The sequence below is a fragment of the Garra rufa genome, chromosome 1 (assembly GCF_049309525.1).
Source record: "Garra rufa chromosome 1, GarRuf1.0, whole genome shotgun sequence".
NCBI lineage: Eukaryota > Metazoa > Chordata > Actinopteri > Cypriniformes > Cyprinidae > Garra > Garra rufa.
In genome coordinates, this window is record NC_133361.1 from 57545892 (window position 1) to 57561570 (window position 15679).

At 35.5% G+C, this 15679-nt stretch overlaps 1 protein-coding gene across 1 annotated transcript; it reads right to left on the minus strand.

Moving 5' to 3' along the window:
• Positions 1 to 220: 220 nt before the first annotated feature.
• On the minus strand, positions 221 to 14089 carry mafga (v-maf avian musculoaponeurotic fibrosarcoma oncogene homolog Ga). Its single transcript, XM_073843240.1, has 3 exons — positions 13968 to 14089; positions 6339 to 6412; positions 221 to 5829 (listed from the first exon to the last, which is right to left on the minus strand). The coding sequence occupies exons 2-3, from the start codon at positions 6372 to 6374 to the stop codon at positions 5377 to 5379; spliced, it is 489 nt and encodes a 162-aa protein (XP_073699341.1). The 5' UTR covers positions 6375 to 6412; positions 13968 to 14089; the 3' UTR covers positions 221 to 5376.
• Positions 14090 to 15679: the final 1590 nt, after the last annotated feature.

The following is a 15679-nucleotide window of genomic DNA, read 5'->3' on the forward strand; positions in this document are numbered from 1 at the left end:
ACTGGTTTATTTTTATATGAATCGAATTGGGTCAATAACGGTGCCATGGAACATAACCAAACATATACTTGGTTACTGGATGAAATTATATAATCATCATATCTCAAACTGGGTAATAAAAGATTTCTCAAATGACAATTTGAGAGAAATGATGATACTGTATATAATCGGAAGTATTTGGATTTTGTATATATTCATAAGTATTACCTGTAGTTCTGAATCTTTCTCAAAACATTTTTATTAGTCATATACAAAATAAAAGAAGCTGTAATTCAACAAACATACATTATATACAACAGTAAATCAATAACTTAGCCACATCTGAAAAATGGTTAACTGCATGGTTCAAATCCACAGTCATTAAATATGAATACAGTGTTGTATCTAGATTGCAAAAAAGTACAATTTAATCAATAAATAGTTACAATTCACCCATTTGTTACGGTGTTTCATACAAAGCACTGCAATATATCTTATAACAACCCATTGATAAAAATAACCAAAACATATTCTATCAATGTTCACCAACCACATTCACCTCACATTTCATATCTTTTCATTGAACCACAAATCTGAGACAAAGAACTACTCTGAGTGCCAAATATAAAACCGTGTACAGTCACTTGCTCAGCAAACAAAGAAAGTGATGAATTATCAGCCTAAAGCTGATAACATTTCCATTAATGTGCTGACTGAAAAAAAAGTTAAATTTTGATTCATTAATGATTCAAGGCCCATAAAAACAATAACAAGGCATGTTGCATAGCCTACTTATTAAATGAATATAGTCAAAATACAATTAATTAGTAGCAATCACAACAGCTGTCCCAAAACTTAGTGAGCTACATAGACATGTTAACTGAAATGAAACTGATATTGACACAGTAGGTGTAAAAGAGCTTGAAGTTACAACTGATTCTGACATAAGAATGTTCCTAAACATCCATTTTTTTTTTAATTAACCAATTAATTTTTGGAATTAGATATACTGTATGCAACAATGACTTGGGTTTTTTTAGAAAGCAGATTACTGGTACAGCCTTTGAGTCAGGAATGTGCATATGATGCATTAGGATGCTAACTAAGATCGGAACAGAGCTAATAAACACACATTTAGCTTTGCAGCAGTGACTGTATCTCACTGAAATATCTTTCTTCTCAGCAATCCTTTTACAGTAGTGCTAAAATACAAACTACCACAAACATCATTGGTCAAGAGTATCAATAATTTATGTGCACATAAGGGTACAGTGGCACTTATCCAAGAACTACATTAAACACCACAGAGAAGTGCTGTGCGTAACAAGTATGCTGAAGACCTCAGAAGAAAAACTCCAAAAAACTGCTTTTCAAAACAAGAAAACAAGATGTGTGGATGTGTTGAGTGCATTATGTGAGCAATGAGCTTTAAAACAAACTGCTGAAAGAATGCACCCTATATGCTGAAAACGTGAAATGCATATAGCACAAACTCTTTCTGATGGCGGGAAGAATGTTTTCAGAATCTGGCCTTGAATCTACAATGTAAAAAGAAGGAGTTGAGGTAAGAGGGCAGTGCATTCCTGTCACAGTGAATCAGTATGAATGTGTTAATTTCTTCTTAAAGAAATAGTTCATCCATAAATGAAAGCTGTCATCCCCAACAGGTGGTCAAGATTAGACTTTTTATTACCCAAAAGGGTTCATTTTGCTGTCTGTACATTATCCTCCTTTATTACACAATTATTTAATAATAATGATAGACATTATATATAACACGAATAACATTGTGTATTGGAGTGAAAACCTTTTATTAGAACTGATGTTAAAGGGAATGATTTGCAGAGAATAAATTATTGTTAAGCCTTATATGACTTGGATGATAGAACACACAAGTCTGCATTACTTTAATTATAACATACATTGCTTGTTTTCTTTTTGGAACTGTGCAGTAAAAATCACTGTCGACTTTAAATGTATATAAAAAGCAGACCAGAAATTTCACCTCAGTCATTGTGGTTTGGAGCAACATGGGTGTATAACAGAATTTTTAGTTTTGGACGAACTATCACTTTAAATAAACTGCAGTCAATGATCTGCATTCTCAGATTTGCTAATACTTTGCCATTGCCAGAAAGTGTATATGTGTATGTGTATGTTTATGTGCATGTGTATGTATTCAGTTTCTGTTCACTTCACAACCATTCAGCTGATTTTCACAGCTGTGGCACACTCATCAGGGCTACAAGTCGAAGTACTTCTGGTGCTTTTAATCTTTATATTACACTGAATATATGTCCTGAGATAACAACTGGGAAGCATATCAAAATAAGCCCATTTCATTAGTGCATTTTACTTACTCTGATCATCTCTCACAGAGAAGTCTCATGAAGCAAACATCTTACACTGTATGCAGTTCTGCTGCGAATCAGAGACAAGATCTGTCCATCAGATACAGAACATGAGCAAGATGACAGGGTTGACTTTTTACACATTATAGCTCTGTTCCAAACCCTAGTGAGAGACTGCTTTGCCATCTGTAGACATACGGTAGGCGGCATTAAAACTGAAATTGTGCCTCGTACAATAAGTGACTGATCAGAAACATTCTATTTAGGTAGAGACACTGTACTCACAGGTGATTTCAATAGAGTTTGACATTTGAAAGTTGCTAAGCCTGCCTAACAATATGTCTAATAAACAGTAAATCAATACTAAAAAAAAATGTTGGGTATAAAAAGTTAGCTTTTGGTAATTTATATACACTGTAAAAAAAAGTTGATTCAACTTAAAAACGTAATGATTCATGCTGCCTTAAAATTTTAAGTTTAGTCAACCTAAAATGTAAAATTGTACTACATGAAAACGTGGATATTTGAGTTGAGTAAACTCAAAATTTTAAGGCTTTTTTAAGTTGAAACAACTTTTTTTCTTCTTTTTTTTTTACAGTGCAAACATTTTAGCAATGATTATAGGTAAATGTAATGGCTTTATCCACCTTTCCTGTTTGGCTGACTTTAAGCTCCACTTGTGTCACAATGAAATCAAGTCACATTCTCCTGCTCCCCCCACTTTTATATTTTCCTATTTATTATATAGTGGTTTGGAGAATAGTTGGATGCATTCATCTTTCTTTTTTTTCTTTTTTTTAGTTAGTTTGTCACTTGTTCTGTCATCTTTCATTATTTGGCATTTTTGAGATGACTTCATGTTGGGAGAGTACAAATGATACCTTAAAATGGACAGTTCACTAGGTTTTGGAACAGAACCATAACTTTAATTCAGGTCTTGCTATTTTGTTAACACGTTGCCTCGAAACATTAAGGATAAATTGTGTTTTGCCCAACGACCTGTGCTGGAAGAGAACCGCAGACTGGCTATGCACCATTATGAAGAGTCACATTGGGTTTGTTTTAGTTAGCTGCAGTAAAGCTGGAAATTATGTTATTCAACAAAACCCAGATGTTCTGAGTGCAAGACATCTTCATTACAAAGATATGGAAGGAGCCAATATGAATGACTGGCTGCTGTACACTGTCTATATTACTTTATAATATTCATTTAAAGAATACAGCTGGACACTTACACAGTGAACAACACTTCCACCTGACCACATACACAGCACGCCACTCGCTACCCCACTGCACGCGCCTACTTACTAGAAAAGCAATCAGACTTCAATAATAAGCCACTTTTGGTACAATTGCAAAATTGATATCAAACTATTTTTTGTTCATATAAATAATTTTTTTTCTTGTTTTGTTATTCAGGAAAGAAAAAACAAAGTAGCTGGAGTAAGACATCAGAGACCATTTGCTAACGATTCAACAATAAAGCTTGTGTTGGGTTGCTTCAGGAAATTTAACTGAGACCAGCCCATCCACACAAAGCACAGAACAACAAAACTACAGCAATACGACTCTGAACAAAGCTAGAATGATCAGTTTTACCAACACGGTTTACCAACTTCAAATATTTTCTAAAAACAAGTAAATGCCTCCTCTCTCTCCGATATCTTTAGGAAAAGGCTTTCTTATGTCTCATGTCTGCAATAGATGAACATCACCTGCCAGACAGCTCAACTGGGCCTCTGCTCTCCCATGCATAAATACAGTAGTTTATTGCCTCTCCTGGTCATATTCCTCAGAATATAACTTGTAAACATCATTCCACAAATGGAATTGAACTTAACAGGAAAGATAATTGATAGTTAAAAAGAATTTTTGCTCGCTCTGTGAATTTCAAGATCCTTATGTTAAGGGAACACCACCATTTCTGATAGAATAGTGAATATATTTAGTTTTCCTCATCTGTATATCAGTCAGTGGAAAATATCAAGCACAGGTAACTTAAGTCTACACTAAAGGGAACAGTTAGCCCAAAAACGAGAAAATGAAAACTGACATGAACCCTCTCATCAATCTGAACATGTATGATTAATTTTCTTCCATGGAACACACTCTTTTCCATACAATGAAAGCATACAGTGGCCATGTCTGCCCAGCCACAAAAAGGATAAAAAAAATTCAGGAACACATTTAAATTCAAGTTATTAATTAATAATCTTTCCCTCTGTTCCATTAGGGCATGCACAGATTTAAATTTGGCGTTGTCAGTGACAGACAGTGTTGGGGAAAGTTACTTTTAAAAACAAAGCATTACATTATTGCATTTCTCTATAAAAACCTAACTAATTGCATTAATAAATGTAATGCATTATGTTACTTTTGTGTTACTTTTTGTCACCAGAGCTGGGCTTGTTTGTTTGTTTGTTTTTTTAATAACAAAAAACACAAGTTATATTTTTGGCAACTATAAAGGCCTCAGTCAGAAGAAAGTGTCTCTGCACCTCATTTTCATTTCCCCCCAACATGGGGGCAGGAGAGGTATCACTGAATAAATGGGGAAACAAAGTAAGTTGCATTTGAAAAAGTAGCTTAGATATATTGTTACAAATTTAAAAGTAATGCGTTTCTTTACTAGTTACTGGAAAAAAGTAATCTGATTACGTAACTCGCGTTACTTGTTTTTATGATACTTTTACGGTGCATTTTAGAAACATTTGTAGAGATTGACATTTGCTAGTCAATGTGTGGAAAAAAGCAGCACAAAAATAACTTTTGGGTTCCATGGACCAAGTCATATGGGTTTAGTACAACATGATGGTGACTACATGGCAAATGTTTCTAATAATTTCTGGGTGAACCTCAAGTGAACAACAATTGTTGTTCATTAACAAGGGTTGTAAATTACATCAGAGACTTTAGTGTTGTCTGTTTATATTTTTATGATCAAAGAGCAGGTCTTGCTGAATTTTGTCATGTCATATAACTTAAGCAACACTGTGCCTGATAAATACGCTGACCAATGTACTTACAAATGTACCCCGTTTGTGCATTACGACCGTGCTTCTGTTTTGGACTTGACAATGGTGATGACACTGGTGGCGGCCACTTTGCCTGGTATAAGGGGCCCTATGACAGATGTGATGGGGCCCCTGGCAGCGGCAACAGGGCTGCGGGCCACAGTTCTGGCAAAACTCTGGAGAGCCTCATATTTGGAGCGCAGAACATCAAGCTCCACCTTCATGCTAGCATTTTCCGAGGCGAGCTTCTCCACCTCCTGCTGAAGCTCCGCCTTCTGTTTCTCCAGCTCCTCCTTTTGTGTCACACGCTTGACACGGCAACTGGCGGCATAGCCACGGTTTTTGAGCGTGCGCCGCCGTTGTTTCAATTGCAGGATTTCCTCCTTGGACAGACCACGCAAGTGCTGGTTCAGCTCCCGCACAGACATAGACACCAGCTCGTCATCAGTAAGACTTGTGCCATTTTCACCTGGCTCTCGCTTCACCTACAGGGAACCACATGGGACGAGATCAAGAGAGAAGAGAGGGAAGGGAACCCAGGGGAGACTGAGGGCAATTGGAATGGTCTTTGGTATCAAGCTTGAAAAGCATATCATTATCTTGGTTCTCAATGCTGTAAAATATTTTCCTCATTTTTAGTTCATGGTACCAAATGTAACCAATAGGAAATTTGAAGGATCCACCATTGAATAAAAAATAAAAAGGGCTTCACAATTGTTTTTGCAATTTCAGGTTTACATCTTGCATTTTTTCATAACTGCGAGTTATAAAGTCCAGTTCTGAGGAGAACATAGAATATCTTGCTTCATAACTTGCCATTGCAAGTTTATATCATGCAGTCCTAAAAAAAAAAAGTCTGAATTCTGAGATAAAAAGTTTTATTTAGCTGCAGAAACAGGCTTCCATAAGTGTAATTGCAGTGTAATTTTTTAGTGGTTTAATAATTTCATTCTGCTGATTTGAATCAATAATTAGAAATATAATCTGAACATACCTTCAGTGCTTTGTTGCCCTTATTTGTAGTAGTCATACCACGAGAGCCACTCTCCACTGCCCCACTCGACAGGTCTGTGAACACAAAAGAGTGTTCACAAAGATCAGACAGAAGTTTCTCAGTCCGAAGGATAGACACACAGGAAAGAAATTTCTGGTTGCCTGTCATTAGAGAAGCAACAGATTGAAAAATAAAGCCATAGCAAAAACTAACAAATGTTTTTTACATTTGTTACTATGAAGTATAGGGTGATCTGGGTGGTTACTTCAAGCCTTTGTGAAATTTCTGATCTCCACATATGATCCAGGCTCCTCCCTCAATGCAAGTCTCCCTTATTGGAATTTTTTATTCACCGTTTTATCATTCACAAAGCGACAAAAATAAAATAAATAAAGCTTAGAAAGCACATAGCACATCTATAGCACCTTTCTTCTCAGCAAGTGATGCAATTTAAGATATTATTCATGTCAAATCAATAATTTAAAGTATGATCAAAAAAAGTGTGCTTCTCTTTGTTGGTGCTTTCCGAGGCAAGCAACACAAATAATACATATTATCACAGTTCATGGCCACAGTATTTCCTGCAGTTCTGTTTTCTGCAGCCCTCTTACGCATGAAAGGCAGCAAGTTTGAAAAACAGTAGTGCTTTTATTGAAAAATGGGAGATCAATTTCAGATTACCAGGCCAAAATAACAATTAGAATATAGAGTTTATTTATTTAAAAAAAACTATAACTAAGAATAAAATACAGTTCGCTTACCTGACTAACTATAAATGAAGATCAAGAAAGTTTAATAATAAACAAAAATGGCCTCAGACTCCCTACTACTTTACAAGTGTTTAACAATTACAATATATTTGCAAAGTATTTACAAAAACAAGAACAAGTTGAGTTGACAGTAGAAGTCAAATGCAACAAGCACAAACTTTCTCAAACACAATCCAAATCAATACAAACAATCCGTCAAATACACTGTCATAAACACACTCACTAATCAAGTCTTATGGACAAACTCTGCTGCACTACACAATCAGACTCTTTATGCTAACGTTCTGGCCAGAACTACTTTTATTTTTAAGTACCACTAGATGTGGAATCAGGACATAGCAATCAGGACATAACGAAAATCGGAGAGATGGAACAAAACATAAAACTCTAGGGTTGTGACAACCAAGGTACAGCTATAAAAAGAGGTTATTGCAAAGAACTGAAATCACCAGAACCTGCAACTGCTGCTTTGTAGGAAGATAAGACCAAAACCAACAATAAACAGAAAATTTAACCAACTACCAATAACTTATTTTTTATTTAGACCTCAATGTCAGATCCTGGAAAGACAAACCCATTATAGTGCTGGTTTTATTTTTTATGTAAATGTTTGAATAACACTTTTATAAAGTTACAGTCATTCACAACAAACTGTATCATTAAGCTCATGTAACAAAAACTACAGAAACGTGCAAAAAATAATATCTTACCTGGCCAAAGACCCTATTATCATGACAATGATAATAGGGTCTTTGGCCAGGTAAGATATTATTTTTTGCACGTTTCTCAGGGCACCAACAGAGATGATGCCCTGAGAAGAGGCATTGAAGCAGATGTGTCACAGCGGGGATGTTGTCACATGGGAACAGACAGCAGCAGCTATCAGACATGCCTCTCTTTGTCTACACACCACACACCTTCTTTTGGGTCAGTGGCTTTCTACCACCCCAGTGGCTGCCAAACACACAGGCTCTGCCACGCACTGGTGAAATCACCTGCTTGAGTGTGTGTGGACTAAAAATATAAATGTTAAAACTTAATACTGCAATATGCATTTCCTATTATATTTCCCCCCCAAATTATGTATTTTACAATGGAAGATAATGCTAAATATTCCTAAAGTACTTGGTGCTTCACTAAATATTTTAATATTTTACATGCACTGTATGCTGATAGCCGAAAATAATTTGCTTTGTGAATCTCTATGTTAAGAGAACCCCACAATTTCTTATAGAACAGTGAATATATTTAGTCCCCATCTGTATATGAAACAATGGAAAAAAACACACAACTACATATAAAGAAGACAGTTAAAGTTAAGGTAAGGGTTAAATGTTGGATGTTGGTTTGGATTAAATTTTAACCATCTATGTTACTTGGTAACATAGATGGTTAAAAACTACAGTGTACACTACTGTCTCCAGACTGGAATTACTGTCTGTTCAACTGAGATTTAAGTATGAAGATAAAGGTTTTTCTGCAGTATTACATTATAACTGTTTGTTGTTTGCTTATGTTACATGATGTCAAACAAGTGTCTAGCTGACTAAAACCATTGAAAGAACTCTGACTAATCAGAGCTGATTATCTGTAGAGAATAGACATCAGACCCACAGGAAAACTAAAAATGCTGAGTGAAGGCACTTACAAGAAAGCAGGTAAAATAATAGAGAGGAACAGAGATTGAGGGAGAAATAAAGAACAAATAGAGCGAGGGAACATGGGGGGTGTTGGAGGAAACAGCCTTGTGAAAAATGTGTCATCAGCACATTTGGGCTAGCTTGCAAAACGAAGGGTAAAAAAACCCTGATCTCAGCAAGGACCCCTACCAAGGCACCAATTAGGAGGCTGTGGAGCTGAACTCGAATGACCACAGTGATCATTTCCAACCTTCAAACCCTGCCAGCCTTCATAAATTTAGAGGGTGTTTAAAACCTGCAAGGTCTAGAGATACATGCAATGATAAATAAATTACAGTACATATACATATGATAAATGCTGAGCCAACAAAAGCACTGTGGCCTTGAGTCTCGTCGCTGTGTCATGTGTTAATGATTGCCTTGCTTTACCGAGGCTTCAGGGATTAGTCCACAGATGGATGCCATTGGGCTGGGCTATGCTAAAGAAATGCCAACCTGCCCCATTTACCTGTCCTCTACAGCACAATGTGACCCACGAATAGAAGAAAACAAACTAATTTCACTGCTCTTGAAGTTATTACACAGCTCTCTGAAATATGTGATTGGTGGTCAGTGGCAGTTTTCTGTGGTGAAGTATTTCTTTACAATTAGCAAAAAACATGTAAATGTATGTCATCTATAGTACATGTACTAATTCTAGGGATCTCCTTCATCAAGTCACCTTTTTAAAAAGGTAAAAGTTTAGGACATTAAAAAAAAGTTTTATCTTTATTACCACATATTTTCAAACCTATTAGTTTATTCATTGTCCAAGTTGGAAAAAACCAACCAGTCACCATACAAAGAAACAATCTTTCACCCTAGGGTATTTAAAAAAAAAATAACATAAAAAAAAAAAAAAAAAAAATATATATATATATATATATATATATATATATATATATATATATATATATATTGGCAAATTCACCAAAGTTTTTGTTTCAGTGCAGAGTGTAACACTTTTCTAGTTCTTCTAGTTATTTCAGTGCTGTTCTTAAAATGGAAGGCTCCACAATCATTTAAATATGTGTTTTTAATGTGCAACATTAAAAAGATTGAAGCTCTGAATGTTTGCAATTGTGACAAATTACCTGACATGAAAACTCAAGATAATGACAGTGAGAATGACAAGGTAACATATTCTGGGTGTTTCTAAAACATTTGGAGTTTGAAGGGATAGTTTACACAAACAGAAAAAAATCCTGTCATAATTTACTCACCCTAATCATTAATTTCTTTCTTTGAAGGACACAAAAGAAGGTAAACAATGTTGTTAACCAGTGTTTGGAGGTGACCACTGAATTCCACTGTTTGGACACACAAAAACATACTGAGACTTTGAAAGTAAGTCAGTATTGGATTTATACATTTCTGTAAACAATCTCTTTAAGCCCCATAAGCTCACCACTAGTATTACTCATGACACATAGTTCAGCTATTAAGAATAACAGTAGAATGAAAATGGGAAAAAAAATATTGTATATTTTAATGAAAGCCAGCAGGTTTCAGCCCACTAATGTACATTCAAGTCATTGTCCAACCTGCTGACCTTTTGGAAGCCATGATGGCCCTTAATTAAGACTGCCACTGGCTTAGAAACCCTATATTTAATTTCATGCATGATCAGCACCTCTTTTTTTTCACATGCCTCATCAAGTAAAACGAAAAAAGAAAAAAAGGAGAAAAAACAAGTAGTGCTATAAAGATCTAATCATCTCTCACTTCAACAGAGTCAAGTCAATTATCAAACAACCTGCATGTGTTGAGCACCATTTAACTGCAAATTAAAAATCAGACTCTGCTTATGACTGAGGTTGTGTTTCTTCAAGGCAGGCACCAATTTATGTGCGGAGGGCAGGGAAGCCATAAACTAGCGGCTATTCAGAGCGTGAAAAGGAAATGCAAATTATTCTGATGCTTTCAGCAGTGAAGAAGCGACGATGCACCATTAACTGTCAATAACCCAAGTAGTCCTGTTGATAGGGGAAACTGCAATGACAGATGAGTGGGGCTGCCCAAGAAGATCTTGAGAAGTATTCTCTCAAAGTCAACCCTGCTTACATTTCAGGAAAAAAAAGCCTAATCAGTCAGCTGTGATAACAATTGAGTTTAACTTTGGCAAAGAGACTGAATTGAAAGGTAGATTGATTATTGACATTTGAAGTCACCCTCAAATATTATAAAAAGATCATTCTCTTTCTAATGCTGTATTGATTTTGCCGTCACACACATGGGTAAGGCTTTGTATGCAAAACTAGAATGAGAAAACTAAGCTTTGATAAACTTATGCCAGAGTTAAATGACAGGGGAGAAACAAACCGAATGTACTAGAACCACATTATAATAAAGAGCAGAGAAGTCCCATTCTCCAAGCATGTTTCATAGACATTCTTGGAGAATGGGACTTAGGGAAAAGACTTAAATGTAGGAAAGCAAGAAAAAAACAGATTTAATTGAGCATGTGTGAATTATACTTCACTTAACGAACAAGCTTGAATGACCTGTTGAACAGCTAAAAGAGGTCATCAAATGGGAAAAAAAATCTTACCTAGGTCAAATAATAAAAACGGCCAAGGGTCAACCCATCAACTGGTTCTTTATTAACTTAAAAAAGCTATGATTTTTTAAATCTTGTTTGGTTCCATTAACAGTTCTTGAACATGTTTTTTTTTTTCTTTTGTGAAAGGGCAATGTATGAAAGAAAGAAAAAGAAATGTTAAGAAACTGAAATTAAGTAACCAATGGTAAATTAGGTTAAATTACATATGATTTCCATTCTGATTTCAAAATAATCAAAATTAGAATACACTATGACATGGCATGAATAATAAAACTATTCTGTGACATCCATAGCTATTGAGAGCTGTTTTAGTCTTTAAATACAATTGTTTGTTAAATTCAAACTCTCTGATGGCTTATTCTTCATTAATTCCACTCTACATTAACATCTTTGAATAAAACTAAAATAAAACATTCTTGCACAGTGTTACACCTCAAAAAAATAATGAAAGAAAGAAAAAACGCCTAGCAACAGCAGGCAAAAGACGACTGCAGTAAAATAAAAAAAAAGACATCCTCACTTACACCGAGTTTCATCATCAACACCCCTCCCAACACCCCTCAAAACCCTATTGATCTTTTCTGGAGTCCTGTGCTGCTAGAGCTCTGCATTCAGATAACACTGTACTTAAGGACTCTTTCAGGGACTGTAATTTCTGCAGTGATGGCATAAGAAATGGAAGATGTGAGGAGCACCTCCTCCACTCATTAAACACTTTCTTTAGGTTGCATCAACTCCTGTTCTAGCAGAGCTTCAGACAATGAATGGCTGCTCATGTTAAACAGAAACACCAGTCAAAGCCTGTATCACAGGCAAAAGGGAGGCTGGATTTATACAAGGCATGTGATAGACCATACATCTTTCAAAAGAAAGCCACTATCCAAACCCCTGCTGCTCGATGAAGGTGCTCATCTGTTCTTGTTACCTGTTCTGGCAGGTGTAATTACACATGAATAGATGGGGTTTATGACACAAATGGGGCATCCTTATAAATGCAATGCAAATTTAGGTTTGCCCAAGCCATTGTCAAAAGATCTATACATTTGTCCAAATATATAAATGCAAAGGTTCTGTATAACACCTCATTCAAAATCCTCTTAAATTGGAATAATTCTATCCTCCAAACTAAAATTTCAATATCAGCAAACAAAAATACAATGATATGTTAGCTGTTAGGTAAACAAATGAACACAATGAAACCACACTGCCATACTTTCAGACAAGGTTCAACTACATATAAAAAAGTGGGTTTTTTATACAGCAGTTCAGGGCAAGTTAAATTTTAAAATATATCAAACTATAAACTTCATTACACTACTGGGCATGTTATCAATGTGCGTTTAATGAACTGTATCTTCTTTTCTTTTTTTCCAATGGTGAAATTTTTTTTTTGTTACCAGGACATAGCAATACCAAGTATGTGCAATGCCATTAAAGCTGTCTAAATATTTGAATCCTATACTCTAAAAATGATTTCAAATACAGCCAAGGTATAAAGTCATGGGTAATGAAAAAAAAAAAGCGTTTACAGTGTCATTCTAACCTTCAGCTCAATATGGATCACTGATGCTCATGGCAGACTGGACACAGGAGTGCTTTTGATGCTTAGAATTGTGGTCAACAAAAACATGCTCCTGCTGCTCCTGTTTTATGCGTATTATAACATAAGAGTAAACCAATTTTAATTCAGAAAATAAGCCTTACATCATTCTTAAGACAGTTTAGCATGAAATTACATTTGACGGAATTAAAACTCTAAATGACAAACACACAAGCATTCAAACAGGTCAAAGCACATTCCAGCGTTTAATAAAACACACGTTTATTAAACATCTTGCAAACGAGATCAGACTAAAATCATCTGCTTTTGAATGTCATACTACATAACACATACTAATCACATTGACATATATCTGGTAATTGCTTTCTGAGCTAAGACATACATGAACTGAACAGCATTATGATGAATCAGCATCTACGATCTGATTTAAACAAACAAAGCGACACACTTTTTTCATGCCCACAGGAAAAGACGTCTGATTAGCGAACAAATGAAATCCCCTTTTCATTCCGATATTTACCTGTCATAGATCTGTGATCAAAAGACTGGATAATAAAAGATCCCATTCGCCTAGTTAGATATAAATATATGAATACAGCATCATTTCATATTGACAAACACGCGCCCTACCTGGTGCTGAAGCGCACAGCGCCCTTATGATGAAACAGCAGCTTTGTGCTGATGTGTGTGTGTGTGTGTGTGTGTGTGTGTGTGTGTGTGTGTGTGTGTGTGTGTGTGTGTGTGTGTGTGTGTGTGTGTGCGTCTATCCACATATTTCTGCACATCCCCCTGACTGTCACTATAATGCCTCTAATTCACACAGGGAATCCCCATAGGCTGTTCGTCTCTTGAATCCAATCACGCTTATTAAATACGTTTATGATACACAGCAGCTTGTTTACATTTTGAATAATAAATGCACGTGCGTTTTAACAGCTGCTTCAGGTATATGATAGATAGACTATATGCATATGATGAGAGAGTGGAAGTGTGCATGCACACTCAGCACAACAACACTGTCACACATTTGATGTATCAATAATAGAGTCGACTCACCAGTTATAACAGATGCCTTTCTGTATGAGCGTGTATATGTGAGTAGAGGATCCAAAGTGTGTTTGAGTGAAATCAGATGTGTAAATGTGTTATTGTTGCTCGGATTCGCTTTCTCTTGTACTGAAATCATCAGACGTCATATGATGTTTGATCACGTGGCTTCATTCATGAAGGATCTACGACACCGCTAATTTAAAGGAACCGCCTTGAATACAATTTTAAATCATTACATTTTAAAATATTTTTTTGTTTGTTTGTTTGAGAGAATTCCTCCTTTTAATGTTTATTTGATGTAGAGAAACCCAATATTTTGTTGATTAATAATATAGTATAAACCTGAAGCCTAAAAGTGTGTTGTACACTGGTGCGTACTGCGTACTAGTACATGTTAAAGGGTAACATTTTGGATTAGATGGAAATGCACATCCTTTTAAAAATGTGTGTGTGTGTGTGTGTGTGTGTGTGGGGGGGGGGGGGGGGGGGGTGATCTCATATTTTTATATTTAAAAATTTCTCCTTTATCCTATGTATTATATGGGTTCTTCTAAGTAACATCTCAACAAACCTTTATTTTATTTAATAAAGGAAAAACAGTATTTTTCATTAGGAATGTAGCCTAATTATAAAATACACCACAAGAGTGAACACCAATATGTAGTAGATGGAATGGGCATTCTTTTTATTTATTTATTTATGCGCTCTTTTTTAAGGAAAAAATTAATGCTGTTGTTTCTGTCCAATGTCATATTTTGTATTTTCATGTTTCCTTTTAAGCTATTTACACCCCATTTCAGAGAGGTTTTAAATATTTTGTTGTATACATGTATTTATTGTATAATGTCATACCACTTAAATGTGACAAAAAATAATTAAAATCAGTGTTGGTCAAATGTCAAAAATAACATGTTAAATGAGTTTATACATTGTGAAACACAATGGTTAAATTGAGTTTGCAAAACAGATATTTATCAAAGTTGTAGTTGGCATAACTCACTTCAGTATTTGTCTTTTTAGAGAAGTTAAAATTCTCTGCATTGTTTTGTGTAATTACACACACACACACACACACACACACACACACACACACACACACACACACACACACACACAAAGCTGATGTCTTCAGAACAAGCAGGACTCTTAAACTGAAATTAACATTGTTCCTGGTAGTTTACCAGTGGCTTCACATCATCATCCAACACAATCTGCCCCATGCTCTGAATGTACTTCAAGCACGTGCTGCGAGTAGAACAGAACAGAAACTAGAACAGAACAGAATTTACATTTTAGGGCAAACTATCCCTTTATTTAATTCACTATGCAGACTTTTCTCAAATATAAAGTATAGACTTAAAAAAAAAACACCCCTCTCAATCATCATCTACACTGTCTGTATTACCGATTTTCTTCTTGTTTTATTGTGTTCGGGATGTTTCTGGGCTACACTCTTTGCCCATTGGGTGTGTAGCTCTCAACCAGTACCAGTAACAATTTGTGGCACAGGTGAGGATGAAACTTTGGGCTTGTCCAAATATCCACACTTGCAGTCTTTTTTTTTTTACTTGACTACTTGTCTGCTTACATGACGTATTTCCTGTATTTGGCCCAAGTGTTCAAGTGGCCATGAAGGCACACTTACAGTGTTGATTTTCAATATTTTAATTTTAAAATACTTCTAAATGTATGTTCAATAGTCTTTATAACAGATGACA